This window comes from Pleurodeles waltl, chromosome 8, assembly GCF_031143425.1.
Source record: "Pleurodeles waltl isolate 20211129_DDA chromosome 8, aPleWal1.hap1.20221129, whole genome shotgun sequence".
NCBI lineage: Eukaryota > Metazoa > Chordata > Amphibia > Caudata > Salamandridae > Pleurodeles > Pleurodeles waltl.
Window position 1 is genome coordinate 74,098,648 of NC_090447.1, and position 25,379 is coordinate 74,124,026.

General features: G+C 42.6%; 1 protein-coding gene across 1 annotated transcript in view; it reads right to left on the reverse strand.

Moving 5' to 3' along the window:
* The window catches only part of LAMTOR1 (late endosomal/lysosomal adaptor, MAPK and MTOR activator 1), a 103,082-nt gene extending 101,217 nt beyond the window's left edge, over window positions 1-1,865 (reverse strand). Inside the window, exon 1 of the mRNA XM_069203757.1 lies at window positions 1,692-1,865. Coding sequence (XP_069059858.1) covers window positions 1,692-1,733 — 42 coding nt within the window. The 5' untranslated portion in view covers window positions 1,734-1,865. The remainder of the gene's footprint in view (window positions 1-1,691) is intronic.
* Between the last annotated feature and the right edge of the window lie 23,514 nt (window positions 1,866-25,379).

A 25,379-nucleotide genomic window follows, 5' to 3' on the forward strand; every position in this document is an offset into this window, starting at 1 on the left:
GTGCACTACCTTAGGACATGCATATAATGACCTAACCATTCCACAATTCCAGCTCAACTGAGCACCAAGCGTGACACCGTTTACCAGCACTGGAATCATACTGCAAATATAGAATGGAATTTCCAAGAAGTGTTAAGTAAATGTGAAAGAGCAGTGTACTAATGAAAACACTGGCAAAGGACTGTGAAAACCTAGGACTACACTCTCGTCCTAAGGGCAACAATATTCTGAAGAAAAAGGCATGGCAAATTCAAGAGGGACCCAAGTAGGCGATTCAGTGTCATTAATAGGGTGCATGCTGAAGTGCCCACTTAGAGCAATCCTGTTTAAATAAACTGCTGTAAGTGACCCTTTTTACTGACAACTTACACAAAAGGAAAGAGGGGGCTCAGGGATGGGATCCTGTACGCCAGAGCGACAGAAAAATACATTGTGCCCGTTACCGCCTTTGCTGTGAGTTTGTATTCCTCAAGTAGTACGGCACTCATTTTTATCACATGATAGTTTAATCCCTATAGTCAGGCAATTACTTTGATCAGGAAAAAAAATAGTAGGAGATGCACCAAACCCTGCCCACGCTTCTACATGTTCTACCTCAGAACTATGTGCAGAAAGGATCAGTGCACATCTGTGAACTTGCTGGCTCCTGAGCGTGGACGAAGTATGATATTCGAGAGGGAGACCCCATTAAAGTGAAAATGAGAAACCCCAATTTAAGAAGGTGATGAAGATTTGCAAAGTGAGTTACCTTATAGAATCCTAGGCCGGCGTGTTTTTACTAAGGAACATGGTTATTACTGATCGTCACTCAAAAGATGCAAGGTTAGCAGCAGTGCCAGTGAATCAAGCAGGGACTTTATACAAGGGCATTCCTGGGTAGCTATTGCCTGAACTGAAGATAGGCTTTAAAGTTATTTTTATTTACATGAAATGACAGCTGTCAAAAGACTCATGTTAAATAAAAAACACATGGTTTAACATTAATTTTATTTTTTTACCAGCATGAAGATGTTCCCACAAAGAACGAAAACTGTTTTACCTCCTAAGAAATTGATGAACCCCAACTTTTAAAAGTTGTCAGCAAAATATTCGCCATTTAAAAACCTAGCCTATCTGTGGCCATCCTGTCCAGGGATGCGGTGAATACCAAGCAACAGCTGTGCTGCTTTGAATGCGACTCTTTCCACTCCTCATATAATTTCTTCCCTATTCTGTCGTCACCAACTTCCGCCACGTAATTTACCACTGACCTTTCTACTTCTCTCACTTCCTCCTGAACCATCATAACCTTGGCGCCAGTCTGGCCCCTCTTGCATAAAACTGAGACCCTCTTTTACTTACATGATCACGTTTCCCCCCCGTGCTGCCACCTCTTGCCTAACCTTGGACCACAGAGCAAACCTTTAGCCCGTCCATCAGCAGCTGCACCATCAACTCCTGGAACTGCCAGGGGCAATAAATCTAAGAAATAAATGAATGCAACAAATACATGCACCTGTGGGCCACACCTGGCACCTCCGGCTCTCACTGCATCTTTTTACAGCCCTCCCCTCATGCCAAGCACTTCGTGTCCCGCCCTGCCCGCCTCCCCTGGGGCCAGGCACTCCTCCACTTCACCCCATGTTGGTGGCAGCCCCTGGACCTCACTCCGGGAGCCTGGCTCCGCTGCACCCCGGGCCGCCCAGCCTCACCTGCGCGTTCCCCTCGTTCTCGTTGCTGTAGCAGCACCCCATGGCGGGGCAGCCTGGGCCGCTCGCGAGCTCCCGCAGCAACAGCACCAGCACCCTCCGGGTCCTCCCACAGCGCCCCTAGCAGGCGGGCAGCATCACATGACAAGCCCGGGCTGCAGGGACAACAACCAGCGGCGGAACTTCCGGCTCCGCTCAGCTGTGGCCTGAAGCCGCCCTCGGCTGCGGGGCGGGGCGGCGGCCATCTTAGAATGGTGCCGCTCCCGTTTAAAAGATACTCTCATAACATATACTACAGAGACAGAAAGTCTAAATTTACCGTGCTTCTATACATTCAACACCTTGTCACGAAACACACAAATATGGCTATTTGTGACTGTGTTTTTATTAAAACTGTATTGTTCGTTTAATATAAAACAAACAATGATTAGGTGATGACATTATTTAAAATGCAGTAAATTATGCCGCTATTTATTCAGATGTTTTGGGGTACCTTCCAGTTCACTGCCCTTCACACATTGTATCAGCTATGAGGCGATGTGAAAAAAGTGTCCTTTTAGTTGTGCAGCCGTTGTCCTTCTTTTATGTCATTAGCCACAACAGCTGAGCTCTTAGATTATTTAAAGGAAAGTCTAGATCTACGGAGCCCCAGTCCAGTTAAGGGCTGTATTTTTCGTCCTTAGACCGCGGTGCCCCGTTTAAGTAAGGAGATGGTACTCTTCATACTGAGAAAAAAATAATTTTGAAATGAATGACTTTCCTTGAAAGTTAGAAGTTGCAGATTATACCCTGCCAAGTTTCCCAGGTCCATGCGTGATATGCTGCGCCAGGTCACGTTACTACTTTGAATTCTGGAACTTGTACTCTTATGTATTTCGTTTTAAAACAGGACTACAAGTACCAGAATTCAAATGATAACATCTGTGCTGCAGCGGGACATCATTTATAAACCTGGGAAACTTGGCAGCTATGCAAATTATTGTACTAAAATATTACAAAGAACACTTTGATATAACGGAATATACATACACTATCCCTTCTTGGAAACCTCCACATGAATTTCGAACTCCTGTCCTTCGAAAAAGGACCTCAAAGCTCTTCTCTTTAAAAGACACATAGGTTAATGCCATTAACCTTCACTCACTCTTGAATGTCTATTTTTTAATTCTCCGCTTACTATATCTCTGGTGTACTCCTGTGATGATTGTTGGTTACTTGCCTCTTGTAAAGCACTCTGCTGCCCATGAGCCATGTCCTCAGGGCAGTGCATGGCGTAACAGCTGCTGCACCAGTAATTACCCAAAGGCAGAATAGATACAACCTCATATTGATGTAAATATGTGCTCAATGCACACAATCAACCAAATGAGGCACATCATTAATATGGTGATTATAAGAAATTGGATTATTATTTGGGTTGGGCTACTGCCAGCTTCAAGGAAGAATGACAACCATTGTCAGGATGAACCCCCCAAGTCACCAAATTAACCTGAACTCAACCTCCAGTAGTTTTGGCTCAGGGCAGACAGGCTTAACTTAGTTCAACGTGTAAAGTATTTATGTAGTACCAAAACAGCAATAAAGTCAAAATGCAAAACAATAGAAATCCCAAACTAAATTAGAAAAGTAAGGTAAATTGTAATTAACAAAATTACAAAAATCCAATAAGAGAAATTGGAGATATGAAAGTTTTAAGTAGAAATAGGGCCAAGAAAAGGTAAGCACCAATGAAAGTCCATTGTCACAATAGACTGGGACCTAGATGTAATTTCAGGCTGATCGAGATGTAGCACTGGTCAGATACATCAACCAGGTTAATTTCAGTTAAAGATTTTAGCTTCTGACTTTGGGCCTGAGTTAGATCTTGGCGGTAACGGTCCCAATGTTGTTTTTTCATCAGAAAACTCATCTACCGCCTTGGCAGTCCACCCGCTCAATTTAGATATTGGCAGTCCCATAGACGATAGACTGCCCGAGTCCTGTCAATTCTGGCCAGAAATCTCCACCACGTCAACAGCGCCATTGGAAATAGTGCCTGGCAGCGGGACTCCAGCCACTGTTGCCTCCAAGCCAATCACAAAGTGCCTTCCCGCCAAGCCAACTGTGGTGGGGAACCCCCCACACCTGACATGGCGGATTGGAAGGAAAATGTGGTAATAATTCACCTTTTTGCCCATTTCCACTTCCGTTTTCGACTGTACCCGACTGGACAAGACCTGCAGTAGCTGCTGCCACTGGTTCACGGAGGACAGAATAACCCGTCATCCCTGGAGTCAAAGATACGCATTCCGGACTACTAGTGTACATGGTTTGGTCACTTCACATTAGCTCGGGACAAGTGTAGTATTATACATGTCACAGTAATGTTTTAAAATAGTACTTGTGACATGCATATGTCTTCAAAACAACTGTGTCAGACATTCATGGAGACACACCTACAAAAATCGATTACATACACAAGTTTTAATTTTGGTGTAAGTATTAATTTCCAAATGAATGCTTGCACCAAAATCAAAATGACAACACAAATGTAAACTATGTCCATGTGTGCACTTTGCAATCAAACCTGTAAGTGCAGTATAGTGCTTCCAGTTGTGTATGTGAGTTGCCACATATACGTCACTGGAACAATAGTGTTATTCCAATGACAATGATTTGTACATCAATACACAATGTGGGACACACTTTGTGAAAATTGGACTAAAGTCCTTCTACATGTACTCCTACTCTCATGAATATTTTGGTGGCAATGTATACAATATGTGTTAGTGAAACATGTTAGGATGATGCAATTTCCCCTGGCTGTGTTGCCCTTACTTGTCTCCTACCTATAGTCCAGGGGTGTCCTCCTTATGAATGGGCATCTATTGGGAATATGTCTGGCACCTCACAACTTTTACTTGGGAGGGGTGTGCGTGGTTTGGCTAGTTGGGGTTGAGGGAGCTGGAGTGGGTGGTGTGGTTGTGTCTTTATGTGTGCCACTTGCATGTGGGTCTGATCTTTGTTGTGTATGTTTGGTTGTGTGTTGTGTTGGTGTGTGTAGCAGTCAGGTGAGTGTTTTAGTTTTGTTGTGGTCGTTGTTGTGATGTGTGTAGTTGTGCTTTTGTGTGAGTGTGTTTGTACAGATGAGTGTGGCATTGTGTTGGTAGTTGTGGTTGTGTTGTATGTCAGCGTAGTATCAATAGTCTATGTATATTTTGTTTCAGGATGTAAGGCATTGTGTGTTTTCTGCATTTACGTGTTGTGTTGTGGTGGAATGGCAAATAATTATGGTGTGTATGTAGTGTGTTGTGTACTGTGTAATGCAGGTGGACATATATGGCTAAACCACATGGGGTGAGTGTTACTTGCCTTTTTACCCTGGTCGCTGCCATTGTACAATGTACATTGGCTCCAGTGACAGTCTCTCTCCTTCAGCAATCCGCTGCCAGGACAACGTCTGCAGAACTGTAACATCTCAATATGGTTGGCCGGAGCTCACCAGCCTGACAGCTAGGAACAGCACTCTGTTGAGGCAGTTGGCAGTTCAGCCGCAATACTTCTAAATATGGAAGTTGGAACTCCGTCGGCTTGACAGAGTACATGGGACCGTGGCGGCAGCAGAACAGCAGTAATTCCATCAAGATCTGAATCAGACGCTTTGTCTTTCAAGTCTCAATCTCCCACAGGCATACACTTCTAAAGCTTCCAGAGCATCAGGGGAAGCACTTAGAGACTCACAGGATGTTAGCAGAGGCCAACAGCAGGGTAAATTCCAGATCCAGCTGCCACTGGTCAGCTGGGTACTTCCAGGAAAAGACTACTTAAACAGCATTGTACAGCATATTCTCTGACAGTATTATTTTCCCTAATTTTAATACAAATAAATACTATCTTGCAAAAGTCTCCACTAATTAATGCCCATTTAACACCTGAAAACAGGAATGAGCAACGAATAGGTAACCATTTAACCTCTGCAAAGAGTTTGCTCCTGTGCAGCATGATTTGTGGTACTTTTTAGGTCGAGACTTCCATACTTCATAAGCTGTCTTGTTCCAAAAGACACATTAGGGAACTTATAGGGGCTTATAGTCCACCTGATACTTATAATTTGTTGGGTTTATTGTCACTCTCATTTGCTTGTTTCTTATTCAATTGTTTTTTTGTCCCAGCTTTCTACTCTTGTATTTTTCCCTCCCCTGGAGCATAGCCTCCTTACCAGCTCCCTGACTAGATGGGTTCTGTCCTTCCACTGCTCACTTTTAGGGAGCTAACTTTTCCATTTTGGCTAAGCACTCCTTGGTAGGGCATGTGTTTTCCAGCTTTCTCCTTCTTGTGCTTCTCTCCCGCTCTTTGTGTTGCTGTCTACCTTATGTTGCAAGCACTGTCTCATGTGCGTCTCCATTACAAAGCTCCCTGCCTGCCCATGCTCTGTGTTGCTTTCATGCTCATGTGCTTCTGCCCCACTCCTGAGTTGCTCTCCAGTGTGTACAGCTTTTCTACTCAGCCAACTCGGTTCCCTGTCCCCACCCCACCCATTCCTTTTTAGCTTCACACACCCACCATCTTTTTTAAGTTTTGGAGAGGACCAGACATCAAATTGCTATTGGCTTCTCCCGTCTTGAAAACAAATAGTTTTACACTACGTTTTTCTTTTTTATAATTTACTGATCCACCTCAGATTCGTAAACTAAAAAACAAAATGGTGCCCACATTCTTTTACAGGGACGCATTCATAATGATGCATGTGTGTACCTACAAATGAGGTGGCAACTTATTGTTTAACTTCTGGCCATTATACATAGCGTTTTGCTGATGGAGTACAGCATCACCAAGAGGCATTGATGAAGGCCCAATCTGCTTGCTTTGCCAAGGCTTGTTTTAGTTACTTTTGATCCATTTGCACTAGAGCCCCTTTGAGTTTAAACCTGCAAACTATGATACAGATGATGGATTGTGTGGCAAGTGGGAAAATGCTGCTGCTGCTGCAGGATTGCTTAATTCATGTGACCCTGTTCATTATACTCTGCCCAGTAGATGGGTAGAATAGGCATACATCCAGCACCTTTGTGATTTTGTAGGACCACATAACGAGATTGTTCCTAAAGGTACCCTGAACCCTGTTGTCCTAACAACTGTCCATATACATTGAGTCTTCATTTTGAGTGGGATTTTTAAATTCAGATGTAGGTTGGTTCAGCTCTCACAGCAGGCTAAATGTTATACCTGGGGTGAGGGCAAGAATCATGATGTTTTTGTGTTCACTGTTTTGCTGTGTATACTTCAGGCCCTGGGTGATGTATAGCCTTCAAGAATTGATTTCTCCTAAAGAGTACTGCTTGAGTAGTAACCAGGGCACTCCTAGAGATTTTTTCAGGGGTTGGATTTTCTAAGACTGTGTGTTCTGAACAGGGAACAAACTTTGTCTCCTCATAAATGAGAGAGGTGTGGGAGCAAGCTAGTGTGACCTATCACGTCTCAACATCATACCACCCGCAGACTAATGGGTTGGTGGAAAGGTTTATGCAGACTTTAAAGGGCATGGTGAGAATTCTGCAGTAGAACCTTAAGAGGAAGAAGGATCTTTTCTTAACCTACTGCTTATTCTCCTACTGAGAAATTCAACAAAAAGGAGTGGGATTCAGTCCCTTATAGCGTCTGTTTCGGAACTCAGTTCACGGCTAACTCACTTTAGTCAGGGAAGGTCGGGAAGGAACTTCAGAGTCACACCTGAAGGATGTTGTGGACTATGTGATTAACCTCAGGAAGCTGATGATACAATACATGGGTCTAGTGAAGAACAACCTTCAGGCTAACCCAGAGCTGACAAAGGAATGATATCAGCAGAAAGCAATGGTAAGTGGGTATCAATGTTTAAAAAAAATCCCTCTCTCGACCTATTTAAATTATGGAACTTTTTTTTAACCAAAAGTAAAGGAGTTAGTAAACAGCACAACTTGGCCCTCACAAAGGGATTAAGCAAATAATGCTAATATGTCTAAGAAAAGGCAAATCTTTATGCATTTTCTTCACCCAGGCAAATAATATGTAATGTAGTTCAGACTGAAACTGCAGATAATAGGAGCTAAGACAAGTGGCAAAGGGACCTAAGAGATATACAACAAAGGCTTCTCTGCCAAGATAACATGATTCTAATTTTCTCACTTACAAAGCTCCAGCTGTTACAGACAAGAAAACCTGCACATCTTGGGATAGCACAGGACTACATTATGAATGTGTTTTAAAACAACCTGGCCTATATAAAAGTGCATGTCTTATAGTTGTAAAACTATGCAAATATTAACAGTTCCCTCCCTTTTGCACCTTGTGGTACTAATCTAAAACCGACTAATGGCATACATTTGAATATATTTTTGCTTGGTCTTAATGTTGTTCTGTTTTTCATCACCACATTCTTTGTTAGTATCATCAACAGTGTTTAGTGGATTAGTATTGGCAATGCCTTTATTAGAACCAATAAAATGAGCAATGTACATTATTATTTGTATGTTAAGTATAATCAGTTTTACTGCAAGAAATATTTTGAATATCTTCATTACTTCCTTTCCAAAAGAGCTGGTATATCCTCCCGTGTTAATTCTTAGCTTTTCTTGGGTATTTTAGACAATGTGCTTAATCTGTTTCTGCTCAGGAATGCAAATAGAAGAGTTTGGGATAAAAAAGCAGCATTCAGACACAACAGTAGCACAAACACCTTATTTTTACAAAATGTATAATGCACCAATTAACACCCTAGTGGGTATCCTGATGTTACAAGCTGATCTAAAGTACAGTGTAAGAGGAGCAAAGGAAAATATGAGGCATTAAAATAACCAGGTCTTGAGTAGTTTTCTAAACATAGACATGCTTTTAGTAAGATGTATATTTAATGGGATGTTATTCCAATGGTAAGCAGCAAAATAGGTGAAACAATTTTCCTACAGTGTAACAGGAGCCAGTTGAAGATTCTGCAAAACAAGCACAGGCCCTCCCATAGCAGGCCACAGAGACGGCTGTCATCTGCTCTTTCATTGCCAGGCTGTTGTCAATGATCACACACAGGTTTTTTTGCTGATTTCTTTGAAGTAAGGCGGAAGACCAAGGCTGCATGGCCACTAGTTGTCTAACCAAATGGAGTTGGCCTTTCCAAAAAGGATGGCCTTCTTCTTCTCACCATTTAGTTTATGGCAGTGGTCGGGCATCCATGCAGCTAAATTGTTAAACAGTTCACAAAATTACATCTGGTAGCTTCAGAATCATCAGCAATCAATATTATTAATTGTGTATCACCTGTGTATGATACTATGTTGAAGTCATTAGATCTTACAATGGCCGCCAAAAGGGTCATATAGATGGTGAACACTATGGGCTCACAGCCCAGCCCTGAAGAATGCCACAAGGAATTATCACAGATTCTGATTTTAATGGAGGGAGATAGATAGATCGGGATCTTCCAGATAGGAAGGGCCAAAACCATTTAAGGGCCTTAGAGAAAAGGTCTATCTCATGCAGCAAATTAAGCAGGATTGCATGAAAAACTGCATCAAACACTGCTGAGAGGATAAAGGTAGCAGATTTGCCCACATCTTAAGGAAGCCTGATGTAATTGACAGCAGCTAATAAGGTAGTTTTGTACTATGTGGTGCTCTAAATCCTGATTGGAAGGAGCCTAATAGGTTATTGATTTCCAAGTAGGATGAAAGCAGAGAGTTGATTACCTTTTCTATGATCTTAGTTGGAAATGTTAGCAGGGACATAAGGCAATAGTTAGCCGTATCCGGTGGACCAGCCAAAGGATTTTTAAGTTGTGGAAGGACATTTGCATGTTTCTATGCAGTTGGAAATTCTGCTGCATCAAAGCCATTTAACTAGGGACACTAAACAAGACCTGAATATGGAATTGGATGTGAAAATATTGTGGGGACATGGGTCTTCTGGAAAGCCTGATCAGATAGTGTTCCATAGCCTTTTCAGCTGTGAAAGAGGTAATGGCTTCAAAAGATGCAGAAGATAAATCTAACATGGGCTTGGACTGGTCCATATCGAACTGAAAGGAATCAAGGACCGGTTGAGGGGCAAAAGTATCATAAATGCTGTTGATTGATCTCTGAAGTAGATGGAGAGTGTGGAACAAAAGGGAAGAGTAATTGGGATGAGATGCCTACAGGCTGAGAAGTGAGTAACTTCCTTCACAGTTTTGAAAATGTTGATGGAGGAGTTTGGACCCAATACAATGAGAAAAAAATTCAAAACCAGCTTGTCAAATTATTTTGTGATAGCCTTCAAGACTTGATTTGTACTGTCTTCTATCTGCCTCTAGCTTAGATCAACACCAACACCGGTCATGATGTTTAATTTTGCATTTCTGATCTCTTAATTCAGGGGTATACAATTTGGCTACTGCTATTTGTCTTAGCTGTTTTGCAGTCTTCAACAAGCGCTATATAATCTAGTGCCACGGTAACTGCAGCATTAAATTGAGTGACAGCCAGATTGATAACTTTGTGTTTTTTAGAATATGGCGCTAGAGTGTGATTATTTCTATTAATTAGAGCTAGAGGTCGCTAAGGTGTAGATTGTAGATTTAGATTGAGCATTACGGTAGGCCTTGGGCCATACCTGTATAACTAGTACCAAATCATACTAAAAAAATACCCCTGCCTTCCCATAATATACTCATGCACTAAAGTAAAATATATCGATTATGCTCAGAAAGGCTCATTCTCTGCATAAATATTTAATATTCCTTTTCAAATTAATTCTACATATAAAAATATAGCACAATTTCCCTCAAATAATGGTACAGTTTATAAGAGAATATTGCACAACGTGTCTCCAAAATCATTACAATATGTAGTCAAAAAGTGCAGATGACATATACAAGAAAACATATCACACTCTTACACACCTACTGCATACCCATTCATAACATCCTTAGGTTCTCATAAAAATATATGCATCTACTGTGGAACACTTTACTCACATGGCAATAATCAATATAATTGGAATGCACAGCCATTTAATTATTTATTCTCAATTTGTGTTTATTGTCTTTGATGATTGTAAATCATATGAATTCAATCAGTGGCTACAACATTTTCTCTTCATTATTCTTTCTTAATTTGTAGCTATTTTCTTTAATAACTTTAGATCGCATATATTTATTCAGTGCCTACAGCATTTTTCTATGTGTGTTTCAGCATAAAATACCTTCATCAGGGCAGTCAGTTTGCACTGTGCCAAAGCCGACCTGAAGGTGCACAATATGAGACCTTTCTGAGTAATTTCAAACACTATTGGTTTCTGTATTCATTATAATTTACTAATAAAGTCCTCCACCGTTAGTGAAACACCGTTTCGGGGTAAATCGTCTTATCCTCTTAATATATGCACAAACCCAAGTGCAAGGCCTATTCCAGAAGCATGTAAACCCTCAGGAAGGACCGCAAGACCTGGCTCTTTGCTTGAGCAGCACGCCCACAAACAGCGCCTTGAGACCCTACAGGTGATTAGCTGCGCTTTAGAAATGACTTATTGATTGATTGATTGATTGGAGTGTGTACAAGCTCCATCACCTACTCCATCACCACACCTTAACCTCAATCCAGTTCGTACACCAATCGAGGCACCACCACTTCACCCCCTCCTGTAACTCATGAAATCATATTTCATATCAGGAATCAATGAACTAAGACCTCAAGCTCTATCCGTGGTAATATAGCCCCCTATATCTCGTCCTTCTTAACGGCTTAGATGTCCCAACTGTTCATGTTGGTATAGAATGGTCTATAGGGTACAAGCACAACAAAAGTTGAGAACATTCTCCAGGCTCTAATACCCAAGTTCTCAGGCCCTCTCATAATACGTTAGCTACCTGTTCTTAGCACCAAACTTCTGTGATGTAGTCCACACATCAACCTCACAGGTTTTAGGTTTTATCTTGATCTCTATGGTTCCGATACCTGGAAAAAGGGACCCAAAAGTCACACAGCCATTCTTATAATCTAGCAAGTCTTGCTCCAAGAAACAGGGCAATGCGGTTAACATTATTTGGTTGTGCCCGCCATGCCCTAATACTCAGGGTCTAAGCTGCGTTGCGCATACCTATTCCGATCTAGCGGGCGTATCCTAGCACCTTTGTTGCATCATAGATTCATCCGTCCGTTCAAGATTGCCTGGGGGCAGTTGCAACAAATATCCATGTTACTGCCCAACAAGGTAGCCAGTCTGATGTAACTACTGCATATTGATTTCGTGTTAGCATCTCTTACATACGTAAGTAAAATTCTACTTAATTACGAGTCGGCTTAGTAAGAGCCCATCTGACCTCCTGAGCGTATCAACGGGATAATGGCTTAGCAATAATTTAAAGCCCTCAAACCTGCAGAGGTCCCTCTGCTGCTTCTATGGCCCCTCCTTACCTACCATGCTTGTGGGTGTAATACTCTCCCAGACACACGTGTATTGGCACTGCTCTCCCACCAACATTAATTGAAAGGGGAGACTGGATTAACTCTTTTCTTAAATAAAGGAACTGTCCCTGTAACCACACCCTGTATGTCTAGATGAATACCAACGCTTCAGTTAGAGTTGGCGCAGCGCTGCCTCAACTCAATGACTAGGGTAGAAAGTGTCAAGTAGTGTTTGTCAATTGCAGACTCCGTTCTGGGGAACACAATTTGGCTGCCATTGAAAAGGAATGCTTTGCGATAGTGTGGACCCTGAGAAGGTTCTGCCCTTACTTGTGTAGTACCGAATTGTGGTCTAGACAGATCACAAATATCTCAAGCGGTTGATGGCAATGAAGGTTGAGGATACCAAGTTGGTGAGATAGTCTGCATCATTGCAAGGCCTAGATTTCAACGGCAGAGCACAAAGTCATGGGAATGCAGATGGATTTCTCAGCAGCTCCGCGTATCCGACGACCATACTTCCCCAACAGTGGAGAAGGTTCTTAGTAGTCCGATCTTGGGAGGTTGTCTGGTAGGTTGGAAATGTCTTAGCATGGTAACCAGCCCTGTCCTGTGTGCCTCACTACATGCAAAACTGGTATTCTGACATTTTGTTTGGTCTATAACCTTATCTAGCTAGTCTAGTGAGTGTGCAGAGGCCTACGCCTGTCCATGGTAATGTAAGTTCCAGGTCCTGTTATGTGACCTTGAGGGATGCACCAAGCAAGCCCAATAGCTGCAATAGGACTACTCTCCATGCCCTGGTTTAGTCACATAAAGTGGTGCTGGCAATGTACTGGGTTTTGTGAAACATTAGTTATTACCAGACCCTTTTTCTGTGGTAGAGTGGAGGGCGGTTTACTGACCATGACTGGACTGGCTACTGGGTGTTTCGGTGTGTGGGATGGTTTTGTTGCTGGGGAACTGCCGGGTACGTTCCTACTTACAGCACTTCTAAATAAACAATGCAAAAACAAATGCTTTAAAAGCATGTTGAAAGTGTACTTTACCCATTTGTTTTTGCATTGTTTATTTAGAACAAAACACATGGTAGCCTGTCCGCTCCTGCTACTGACTCCACCTGTACAAAGTTCTGCTTTAATGTGAACCCCAGACCATTGCATGAACTTTCTGTGAACGTGTGTGTGTGTGTATGTGCATTGCATGTGTAGCATATGTGGAGCAGTAGGACTCTGGGGATGGTCAGAGTCTGAGTGCAGGGACATCTGGGATCCATTTTGGATAGCCCTTGCTTTAGCATGGCACGAAATAGACATCAGATACAGCTTACTCCGACAGTGGCAGTATATTGACGGCATTCCTTTAACAGGAAGATTGAGACCCAGACACTGTGGAGGATTGGGGGGTGAATGGAGTCAGGGCTATCTTTAGAAATCCAAGGAGATCCTTGTTAGCAAAAGCATGACGATTAGTGATTCTCAACCACTGCCATCTGGTAGATGGTAAGGATCAGTGGTGGGAACGCAGTTTTTGTTGTTTCAGGTAAGAAAATTTCGTAGCAAGTCTGCTCTTTTGTCTTTCCCTGATTACTCCTTCAGGAGGTCTGAGGACAGCCAGGTAGAGAGATCTTACACTTCATTGTGCCCTTGTTGTGGATACTCCTGCTGAGAGCCGGCATCATTGGTACCTGGTGTGAGAGCCATCACGTTTCACAAATGCTGTGCCTCACAGATAAAAGACATTTAAAAGAGAATCAACCCAAATAGTTCCAGAGCCTTAGATAGTGGATCTACATTCCCTATCTAGAAAATGGGTATAGGAGTTCAAGTTTGTGTTGCCCAAGGAAGGGAGTGATGCACAGAGCAATCATAGGACAGCTATGAGCAGGGCTGGTGTCCGCATTACACCAAATCTCCTAGAGGTGTGGAGACATTACCTGCTGCCTCCAGTTCTTGCTGGAGGAGCCGAGGATCTGCCTAGCACCTGGAAGTCTACCCGTCTGCCTGCTGAGAGAGGGAAATAGAGTGTCTGGCCCTTCAGGAGGAGAGACTATCTAGGGTGAGAAGCCCAGCATCTTTCAGGTGTGAAAAACACCCAAAAGAAGCTGTTTGCCTGTGGAGAAAAGCCAGAGAGGCTCTTATTGTGTGGATCTCTAAGTCTCCTTTAGCCATTCCCTTTCTGAACCTTATCAAGTCATTCAAGAGTGAAGCAAAATTGTGTCACCCAGCACCCTGCCATGTGCCCAAAAGACTGGTGCTACCGCTACCTTGCTTCAGGTGTGCTCCAGGAAGAACCACCCTTTTCACAACCCAAGATGCTCACCTGCAAAAGATCCTGCCTGGAGGCAGCTGCTCCTGTGCAACCAGCCTTGGAGACCACAACTACTGAAGATGACCGCCGTTGTGCAGGACTGCTGCACTGGTCCCCATCAGCAATCTGTGACCCAAGTGATGCTGTCACCAATCACTCCAACACTGAAGCTGCTGCTACAAGGACTGGTTCACTGAACATGCCCACCTGCACCACCAGACCATCTGCTCCACTGAGCAGGAAAAGCAGGGACTAAATGCACACAAACTGAAAGACTAAACACACAGATAATTCTGATGTGTGAACAGAATAGTTTTTGCTCATGCGAACAAGTTGTGGCAAAAGCCATTGAACTAATCCACGCATTAGCCAATAGGCAACTCAGAGTGAATTTGAGATTACAACCCTATAGCTACCTCTGTCGAACTGTGTGGATTTCATTTTACTGAAAGAATAATGTTCTTTCTTTTTGACTAAAGATAAGTATTGGCTGGACATTAGATTATGTCTATTGGTTGGCTGTTGAATTCTGTGCTCTTGACCCCATACTACCTACCTGGGAAGTCCTTAGCTCGTCACCCTCCCTACCCTGAGAGTCATTTGGGGAAAGGGTTGTGTTATGTTTACAATTGTTCGTTCTCTGCACCCCTGCCCCCCTTTTCCTAAGCATTGTTCTCACTCAGAACGTTAAACTTTTACTGTTCTCTTTTTGGTATTTTGTACCAGTTTCTCAATTCCAGACATGTTAAAACATTTTCTCTATTCACCTGAAAAATGTGTTATCCCCTGCTTTACAGCGCTTTGGGTGTAGAGGGCAGAGAACAAACTGTTCGGACTTCCATCTCACTAGAGGTGGGCCTGCAGCTGCATACAGCGGAGTGGTGAGACTGTGGCCGTAGGAACTCTGAGGGTATTTGACTGTGAGCACTGCCCTTCTGACTATCTGTGCCTCCCCTTTGATGACAGGCATGTGAACAGAGCTTCAACTACTAAACAAAATGTATGCCCCTGTTAGAAATTCAGGCTCTAGTGTGCAGAGGTACGCATCCTGTCCAAGTAAGGACCACAATCCTAGTCAGGGTAAGTCAACTATGCAACCTAAGTTAACCTGTTCTCACCTTCTGGTAGCTTGGCGCAGAGCAGGCAGGCTTCACTTAGAAAGCAATGTGTAAAGTATTTGTGTGACACACACAGTAATCACAACGAGAACGCCACAAAAATACTCCACACAGGTGTAGGAAAAGAAAGCTTATTTATCTGTGTAAATGAAGACCAAAATGACAAAAACGACAAACCGACAAAAATCCAATCACTAGATCATAAGGTACGCTCAAATACCTGCGAGGATTGTTGCAGCTGCGGTAGATGTCGGCTGGCCTCATCAATGGGGCCCGCTGTGCGGGGAGGATGTTGTGCTGCGAAGCAGCTGTCCAGGCAGGTGCTCCTGCTGTCTGGATGTTGGCGGCTTCTCACAAGGGACCCCCGGCGCTCAGAGAGAAATCATGCTGCGGTGGAGTCAGTCGGGGAAGTCCGCCGGCACTTAGATGACAGAGAGGCTTGCAACGAGTAGAGAGGGGGAGCGCTGCTCCTAGGATGATCAGTGAACACAAGTCTCTTGGTGCTGGGGAACGGGGCATTGTTGAAGATAGATCCAAGGCTCACATCGTATCAGAGTCTAGTGACAGTCACACGTGGAGTAAATCTTTGATGTCACTGAGATTTCCCACAAAACAGGAGGCAAGCCAACAAGCCCTTGGAGTTCCTCTGGGATTTAGTCCTTGGCAGGGAAGAGATCAGCAAGCAGCAGGGCAGCACAACAAGGCAGGGTCAGTCTTGGCAGAGTCAGTCTTGGCAGAGTGGTGAACCTGGCAGCACAGCAGTCTTTACTCTGGCAGAATTCCATTTAAGTCCAGGAGTGTACTGATTTGAGTGGGTCAGAGACTCAGTACTTATACTAGAAAGTGCCTTTGATGTAGGGGATGACGAGGGACGGCTCCTCCATTAGGGCGGAGGAGTGTTGCCCCCCGCCAGCAGCTACAGTTGCAAAACCTTTCTTTTAAAGGGGTGGGCTACAGGGGTGGCGAGCAGCGAGGGGGAGTTCACAGCACTCCCGCTCACTGCGCATGTATGTTTGGCCGGCTGTCTCAGGCTTGCCAAACACACATGCGCATTGTGAACTCTCCAGCCCGGCAACATAGTTGCTGGGCTAAAGAGAGCCTGCACAGGCTCCCAGTCTGCCTGGGAGCACCCTGGCTGGGTGATCCCAGCCAATCCTGACGCTGCTCTAAGCAGCGTCAGGATTGGCGAAGGGCAGGCTGGGAGCCTGTGCCTGCAGCAGCGACGGGAGAAAGAGGAGCGGCACGGCAGCAGAGAAGGTAAGTGTTTTTTAAAATGTAATTTATTTGAATGTTTATTCTCCTCCACCCTATGCGCTGCACCGCCCCATCCCTTCCGCTCCCATTAGCCGCTCCTGGGGATGACTTCAAAAAGTTTCTGTGAAGTGCACAGGTCCCCCTTTTAGCTCAGCCCCGGCTCCAGACATTGAAAAGGGCAGGCATTCCAAGATAAAAAATGCTGCTGGTCTAGTTATTTAGCCACTGCCTCAGCCACATTGAATCTGTTCCTGGAGCCCATGAATAACGCTCATTTGCCAAGGGAAGCCCTAAAGAGGATGTTAAAGTCCAAAGCAAAAGTATATCCAGGAAACAGGACATTAGTGAAATCAAAGGTACCTGTGGAATAGAGGGCCTAGTTAAATCATATGAAGCTGCCCACTCACAACCATACTTGAACGCTGCCTGGGTAGACAAGCTCTAAGGAATATACTAATCACATGGTTACTAACCCTGTCTATAAATGAATACAGGGCACACTGGAAGAACACTCCTAAGGCCATCGAAAAGTGTTGTTTATGTGCAGCCTTCCCCGAATCTGCTATCCACATCATAGGTTTTTGTCCTGCACTGCTCACCCAAACCCAGATTTATCTAAGGCCTGTCTTTTATAAAAGGGTATAAGAACATGTAAAGATGCCTTGATACTCATTTATTCATTAGAGACTGTAATAGACCTGGCCCAGATCAGCAAATTCATGGCCATTGCCGGACAAAGTTTGCAAAATAACTGTCCACCTTTCGCGACAGTGCACGATTAGGGACAAACATAAGTCCTTTTGTTGCACGCTTCATCCATGTGTGCCAGTCTCCGCTGACTTCAGATACACAAATATAATGTTCTGCCATGACCTTGCATGCTGATTACTGTGATCACCTGAACACCCAGTCTTTGATCTTTTTCATAAGTCGGTTTGTATTTACAAGTGGCCAAATTTTGTTGCTGAACTTTAAGTCAGAGACTCAGAATCTTACATACACTCTGACAATAATTAAACCTTTCATGAGAGGTTAGATTGTCTTGCGTGACACACTTTAGCGAAAGGACCCGTAAGTATAGATGTCTTGTAAGCTGCACTTTAAACGTTAATTAACATTCATTGTACTGTTCTTTTAACAGCCTTTGTTCTAAGAGCGCGCTGGAGTTTTAATCGAGAGAATTTGTAATTTAAGCTGTTCATTTCTTTTTGCTGCTTCTGCCGTGTAATATAAGAGTTCTTTATGGAACTTAACTTGTCACTACATCAATGTTATCTTCCTGTGACAAGGTATAACGACATATTATAACTTGCGTTATTTTAAAGATGTGATGCTGCTGATTCTTTTTATCCTGAATATGACTCTGATCTACTTGTAATGGTTTTAAGTAGCTATACAATAAACAATAAAACTACTCTGAAAGGGACCGGCCTCACAGTCATGGAAAACGACTTTGGGAGTTTTTCTCTACTTACATGGAACCCTGCGAAATGGGCTACCTACAGTCTACTTTAGGGGTGATTTATTTGTAAGAAAAGAGGAGTTTAAGGCTTGGCAAGAGGTTCTAAATGCCAAGTCAGGTGGCACTGAGACAGCACACACAGACTCTGTAGTGGCAGGCCTGAGCCATGTTTACAGGGCTACTTAAGTGGGTGGTACAATCTGTGCTGCAGGCCCACTAGTAGCATTTAATTTACAGGCCCTGGGTATACGCTATACAACTTTACAAGGAACTTACATGTAAATTAAATATGGCAATTGTGGATTCACCAATGTTACCATGTTTAGGGGAGAAGCACATACACTTTAGCACTGAGCAGTGGTAAAGTACTCAGAGTCCTAAGACCAACAAAAAGATACAGCAACAAAACGGGAGGTAAAAGTCAGAATGTCTGGGGTAAGACAACCCTAAGGATTCCAGGTCTTACACATGTTCCCCCCACCTGATAGTGGGGGCAGCTACTGAATCCTCTTGTGAGTTCTCCTCAATAAGGTAGAAAAACCTAGACAGACAGTCTGCTTGGCGTAGTCTACTCCAGGTTCCACCCCGAAGTCCATATCCTGTAGAGGAATGGACCTCCTCAACAGTTTTGGATTTTTGCCCCTCATATGCATTAGCCACTTGAGAGGCCTGTGGTCAGACTGAATCAGGAAGTGAGTGCCAAACAGGTATGGCCTCAACTTCTTCAGGGCCCAAACCACAGCAAAAGCTTCCTTTTCTATAGCACTCTATTGTATAGACAGTATCGCCCCTACGCCATGCTCTGAGGCATCAGTTTCTACCTACATTTCAAGAACTTAGGCAAACATTTTACAATTAAATTTCTATTAATAATCAATATCCTCGATTTTGCTTTCCTATTTCCAGAATTACCACTAACCTCTGAGTGGAAATCATAAGTGAAACCATCACCATAATCTTAAAATACAAAATAAATAAAAAACATAATGTTGGTTACCTAACCAAATGTTATATTAGAAGAATATTGATATTCTAAAGCTGTAAAGCTGTAAAGCTATACTACTTCCTCTTCTTGCAGCCTCTTCCTACATTCATAATCCATTTAATTAAAGAGTTGTTTTTGCTATTTGTTAAATACAATAAAATTTCATTAGACCCACCAAAGAAATTCCAGCAAATCAAAGGTGAACCACAAATAAATGGAAAAGGTGGAAAGAAGAATCCACTATATATTTAGTTGTAGTACTAGCAGACAAAAAGCCAGTTGAAAGAAGAACATGTATTCTTCTGTACTCATCGGGCTCAGAGGGACAAGAAATTGTCAGATCACTTTCATAAATAAAACCCCCAGAAGGGCATGATGAATATGCGAAATTCGAAAAGTCCACAATGAGATTAGAAACAGGATTCAAGTCTACTAGCAGAACAACCTTGGGAAGGTATCATTTTTATATAAAGATGCAGAAGGAAAGAAAAACATCTGATAAATTATTGATAGCTTTAAGAAAATTGTCTAACCCTTTCAACTTTGGAAACATATCTAATGAAACAATGTGTGACCAACTCATAGTGAATACTAACAATAAATGTATATAGGAAATACGGAGATCCCACTTTAGAAGAAGTAGGCAATTCAGAAAAAGATATAGAACAATCCATGTGTTTAGTGAATGAAGTTACTTAGAACCATTCACATTAAAAATAAAATGTAGTCTGTTACATGAACAGTCAACAAGGTAAAACGGAAGTAACTAGAAAAAGGCTAATGTAAATCAGAATGTTTTGCTATAGATGCTGATATTCCTCATACATAGCAGAATCCAAAAACTGTCATCCAGTTAACAAAGAATGCAACATATGCAAACGAAGAAGACTCTTTGAGGGGGCATGCCAAGATGCAAAAATAATTACTAACTCTAGAATACTGCAAATTACAGAAGAACATATTGCGAGTACAGAAAAAAACAATGAGGACAAAGTGAAAAAGAATATTATTCTTATGGTTTATGTTGAAGATGATGCAGACATAAATGACTCTATCAAACCACCCAAGTGTGGAATTCATGCACATAGTAATGATTTATCTATCATGGTAGATTCTGGGTCACCGTTCATCATAATTTCTAAATCATACTTTGTTTATAAATTAGCTAGATATGTTAAGCAAATGCTTAACTTGTATGTTCATGCTATAACATTTGATGGTCACAGAAACAATTTCTGGGGGTTACTTGTTTCTATACTAAACAGCAAGGAGACCACATATTGTGTTGAAAGAACTACACATGTCTACAAGTTATGTAGAACCCATTAGCAGAAGATCTTATTTTGGTGACCAAGGATATGAACATGAAAGAACAACTTATTGTCTCTTCCCCAGATGTATTCAGCAAAATAATGGGAAAACTTCAAGAAGTTGAACTCAAAATTACATTGAAAGACACTGCAATACCAGTAAGAAACAAATTAATAGGCATCACATTCAGTGTCAAGAAACATCTACTAAAACTTTTAGACTATCAGAAAATGTTATTGAAGAAACAAACTCTTCTGACCAGATCTCTCCTATGGCACTGGAAAAGAAGAGCAGTGGTGACATTAGGAAATGTGTGGACTTTAGAGCTCCTAATCACAATATCACTGTGGATTGCAAAATAAATGACTTGTTATCCTTATTAGACAAACTTATTTTGTCAACTCTGGATCTACTTTGTGCAGATCACCATATAGAACTGTCAAAGAGTTCAAGACAACTAACAGCCTTTATTATTCACTTTGTCTTGTTTCAGTATAAAAGAATGCCATCAGTACTGTGATCAACTGCTTCAGTCTTTAAAAGCATAATGTAGCACACTGGACATTTTCAATAAAGCAATCTTTTTTTTTTTAAATGCAGCCCATTTTCCTTAAAGGAAAACGGGATGTGTTTAAAAAAGACAAATTAAAAGTTTTCTTTTCATTTTTTAAGAGTAGGCAGTGGTCCAATGTTTTCGCATGCATTCAAAAAGGGGAAGGGGTCCCTTGGGGAGCCCTTCCCCTTTGAGAATGGGTTACCACCAATTTAAAATTGGTGGTAACTGTGATTGTTTTGGTATTAGGAATGGACGCCCTTGACATGCCCCTTCCTAATACGGAACCGGTATGTAGTCGCAAATCCAAATAACAAGTTACTGAATCGCAAATTGGAGTTGATGCACACCAAAATGCAGTTTTTGGGCCGTTGGGCCATTTGCGATCGCAAAACTGTTTGATACATCTGGCCCTTTGTTTGGGGCAAGAAATTTACATTGTACACAGAACATAAACCTTTAGTTCAGATTTTATCACCAGGAGGAGAAAGGAATGCTACAGCTCACATCGCAAGATTCAGTTCAAAACTTCAAGAGTATACCTTCGACATAGCCTTTGTTCCAGATCACAAGAACCAACCAACATGCTTGTGTAGGCTACCCTACCATAGTAACAATAAAGGCAATAAATATAATAGACAAATAATATACATATAAATGTACACCTATACAAACATACAGATAAATATAAAGAGATAATAAAGATAATGCTAATTTGACATTATTGCTGTGTAAGAGATGTTTGGGGATTCAACAGGAGAGGCTTGATGACGATTTGTGGCTTTTTTGAGAATTCTAAAGATGAGGATCTCAAACTAGTCAAAATTATACATGACATCAATAGGATTTGAAAATCTGAGGCAAGCTTCACACATTGAAGTTTGGCTTAACTCACAATTTAATTGTGACTTGCTTATCCCCAACACCTAGAATGGTGGCCGAGGTTCATGGTACCAGTCTTGGTACTGCAGACCCTAACTGGCATATTAGGTGTCTGGGATATGTGAGCCACTAGGGAATCTTGTGACTTTCTTTTAAACAGGGAAAACATTTTGGTGGGGCGTCCCCCACTGTGGCCTGGGAGGTCAAGCTGTGCCTACACTGCACTAATATGGCATCAAGTTGTATAGGTCATTTAAGCATAGGACACTGCTCTGATGGCTGACTATAGTAGGTGTATAGAGACTGATTGAATTCTTAGAAACATAAAGTACAGCTTTTTAACTAGAATTCAACATCTGTAAGACCAAGGGAATATTTCCATATGCCCTGGGTAATGGGCACACAGACAGTGCTTGGGAAACTCCAACATTTTGAAAATGTCCGTCTCTGAAGGGGGTCACCCCAAACATTTTGCCTTCCTCCTCCTCTTTTGCTGACCTCATTTTTGTTGGCTTTAAGACTGAGCACTTTACCACTGCTAACCAGTGCTAAGGTGCATGTGCTTTCTCCTCTAAATATGGTAACATTGGCTCATACCCAATTGGCATACTTAACTTACTTATAAGTCCCTAGTAGAGTGGACTGCATGTACCCAGGGCCTGTAAGTTAAATGCTACTCATGGGCCTACAGCATTGATTGTGACACCCAAAAAGGTAGCCCCTTTGCCCTGTCTCAGGCCTGCCACTGCAGAGCCTGTGTGTGCAGGGTCACACTGCCATGTCAACCTGGCAAGTAAACCCTCTTGCCAGGTCTAAACTTTCCCTTTTTATACATATGTCAGGTAGGCCATGCATAACCCATAGGGCAGGGTGCAGTGTATTTAAAAGGCAGGACATGTACTTTTAAACTCTCGATGTCTTTGTAGTGAAAAACTCTCAATTTTATTTTCAGTACTGCAAGGCCTAGCTCTCCGATAGGCTAACATTTGGATTACCTTATTACATTTTACAAGTGTAATTTCCAATTGGGACAAGATAGATATTCCAATTTAGGTGTCTCAGGACTCACATTGTAAAATTACAACTTATGGTGAATTTGGATTTTAAGTTGCAAATCTAAAAGTGCCACTTTTAGAAAGGGGGCCTTTTCCTTGCCTAAACCATTCTGTGCTTTCTGCCTGTCTCCAATACACGTCTGGGTGGACGACAGCCGGGCTTTGTGCATTTTCTACAGACAGCCACACACAAAGACAGCTTAGGTGTGCCTGATGGACCATTCACTTCCTGATGGCCATCACCAGGCTGATGGGTCTTGCTGGGCTTAATGGGAGGGAGGGGCTGACAATTACACCTGAAGAAGCAGTGCCTGTCCCCACACAAAGCGCTGATTACTCCGTACTGATACCCTGAAGCCAGGGCTGGGAAGAAAGGACCTCTCTGTGTTGTGTAGCCATTTTAGTTATAGCTTCATACATGTTATTTTAGCAAACTAGGCCTGCCGCTGTGTACTTTAACCTAAATATATTTTATTCAGCTTTGTTTTTTATTATTTTAACAATAGTCTCATAACTGTCTTATGTTATTATTTCCATCTAGCTGTTCCTTGCCTAGGTCAGCACTGCTTTCTTAAACAAGACATTTCTTTCACTCTGTGCTTTTCTCAAGGCTGCGGTAAGATAGGTTGCCGGCAAAAGTGGAACGCTTTGTCTCCGATGTTCAGAGAAACATACTCACTCTTATGTGGGGATTCTTTCTCAGAACATCAGCTGTTTTATTCTAAAAACACTAATTTGACCCATGTACGTTAGAGGGAGATTCCAGCCAGATAACCACGACTGTATGCGGATTGCTGAGTGCTTCGCTGCAGCTTCTTATGTAGACTAGAGGCCTCTTGCTCAGGTACGAGGGATGATGTCTTCCCAGGGGAACCTGAAGGGCAGAAATAGAGCTTAATATGCTGTGCTCTAACATAGCCTAGATAGGACTATTCTTAACGACCGAAGTGACAATATGGTAGCGTTATTTTTGTGTTTTACTCTCCTCGTCACAATTTTAATCCTGTCATGTTTCATCATCCTAGTTTTTGCAATACATGCTTTATTATCTAAGATGCAGTTACTTCAATAAAACCTTATTGAACTATACCCTGCCTCTGATTGTCCTTGCATATGTGAGACTAATGTAACTGAGAGAAACGGATGAGATCTGAGTGACCATGATTTCCCTGAGGAGTCATTTGTGTCATGCGCCCGGTTGCCCAATCATCCCTGCTCTAGGGTGGAGATGAGGCACTGCTAGTTAGCCGGAACAAAACCCGGATTAGGCTGACAGGTGTCACTTGTAGTGGGTTCAGACTCAGTCCAGTAGTCTCATTAGGATAATGAGAACCTACGCGACATCTGCAATTCAAAGACCCTTCTTGAAGTCTCTGCTTCAAAGGCTCAACTTGGTACAAGTACTAGGTCTTTGACCCCATCAAATCAGTACACTTCTTCACCCGTGAATACTCTGCCAGGATGAAGGACTTTTGTGCTGCTTAAAGGACTGCTAGTCTGCTGAATCCCTGCCTTGCTGGACTCTTGCCTTCCTGAGCTGCCCTGCTGCCTGCTGTTCCCCTGCCCGGAAGAGAAGGACTGGACTTGCATCACTTGAACCCACAGTGACTCCAAGGACTTGCTGGCTTGCCTCTTGTTTTCTAAGTCTCAGGGACACAAAAGACATAGAACCCTCCTGTTCCTACACTTGGGCTTATCTGCTTGTGAGTCTGTCCTGCCAAGTGGTGCCTTGGCCCTTCAAAGTGGACCTAATGGTTTGCTCCAGTGGAACACACACATCCTCTGCTGCAAGAGCAGAATTGATGCATTGCACTCTGAACTGTCGCATCACACTGGGAACCAATGCTCCGCACCCGACGGATCACTCTCACTGAGTGGAGAAGATCGAAGCATTACCTCTACAGCGTGGAAAACACAGTGCATCGCATTCGGAACTGCCGCACTTCATAACCGATGCTTCGCTCACAGACCTGAAACATTGCCACAGTTGCATGGAGATATTTAACGGAACACCTTACCTGCATGGGAACCAACCATGCTCCTGCCTGTTGCGACCAGGATCAAGGTACTTTTGCACCAGGGCCTGCGTGGGTCCTGTATCCAGCCTGTGCTCCATTGCAGGTGGCCTGACTCTTAGCTTTGTCCCAATCCAGCTCGAACGATTAACTCTTTGATTGCTATTCGAGTCTGAGCGCTATACTTGCATTTAATTGTTAAAAGATCATATCTTGACTTCTACTGAATGGAGTTTTGGCATCTTGGTCTTGTTTTATTTATAAAATCCTGAATTATTTCTAACCTGGTGTGGAGTCTTTCTGTGGTGTTTTCATTGTCTTATTGTTTAAGTAGTGCACAATACTTTACACATTG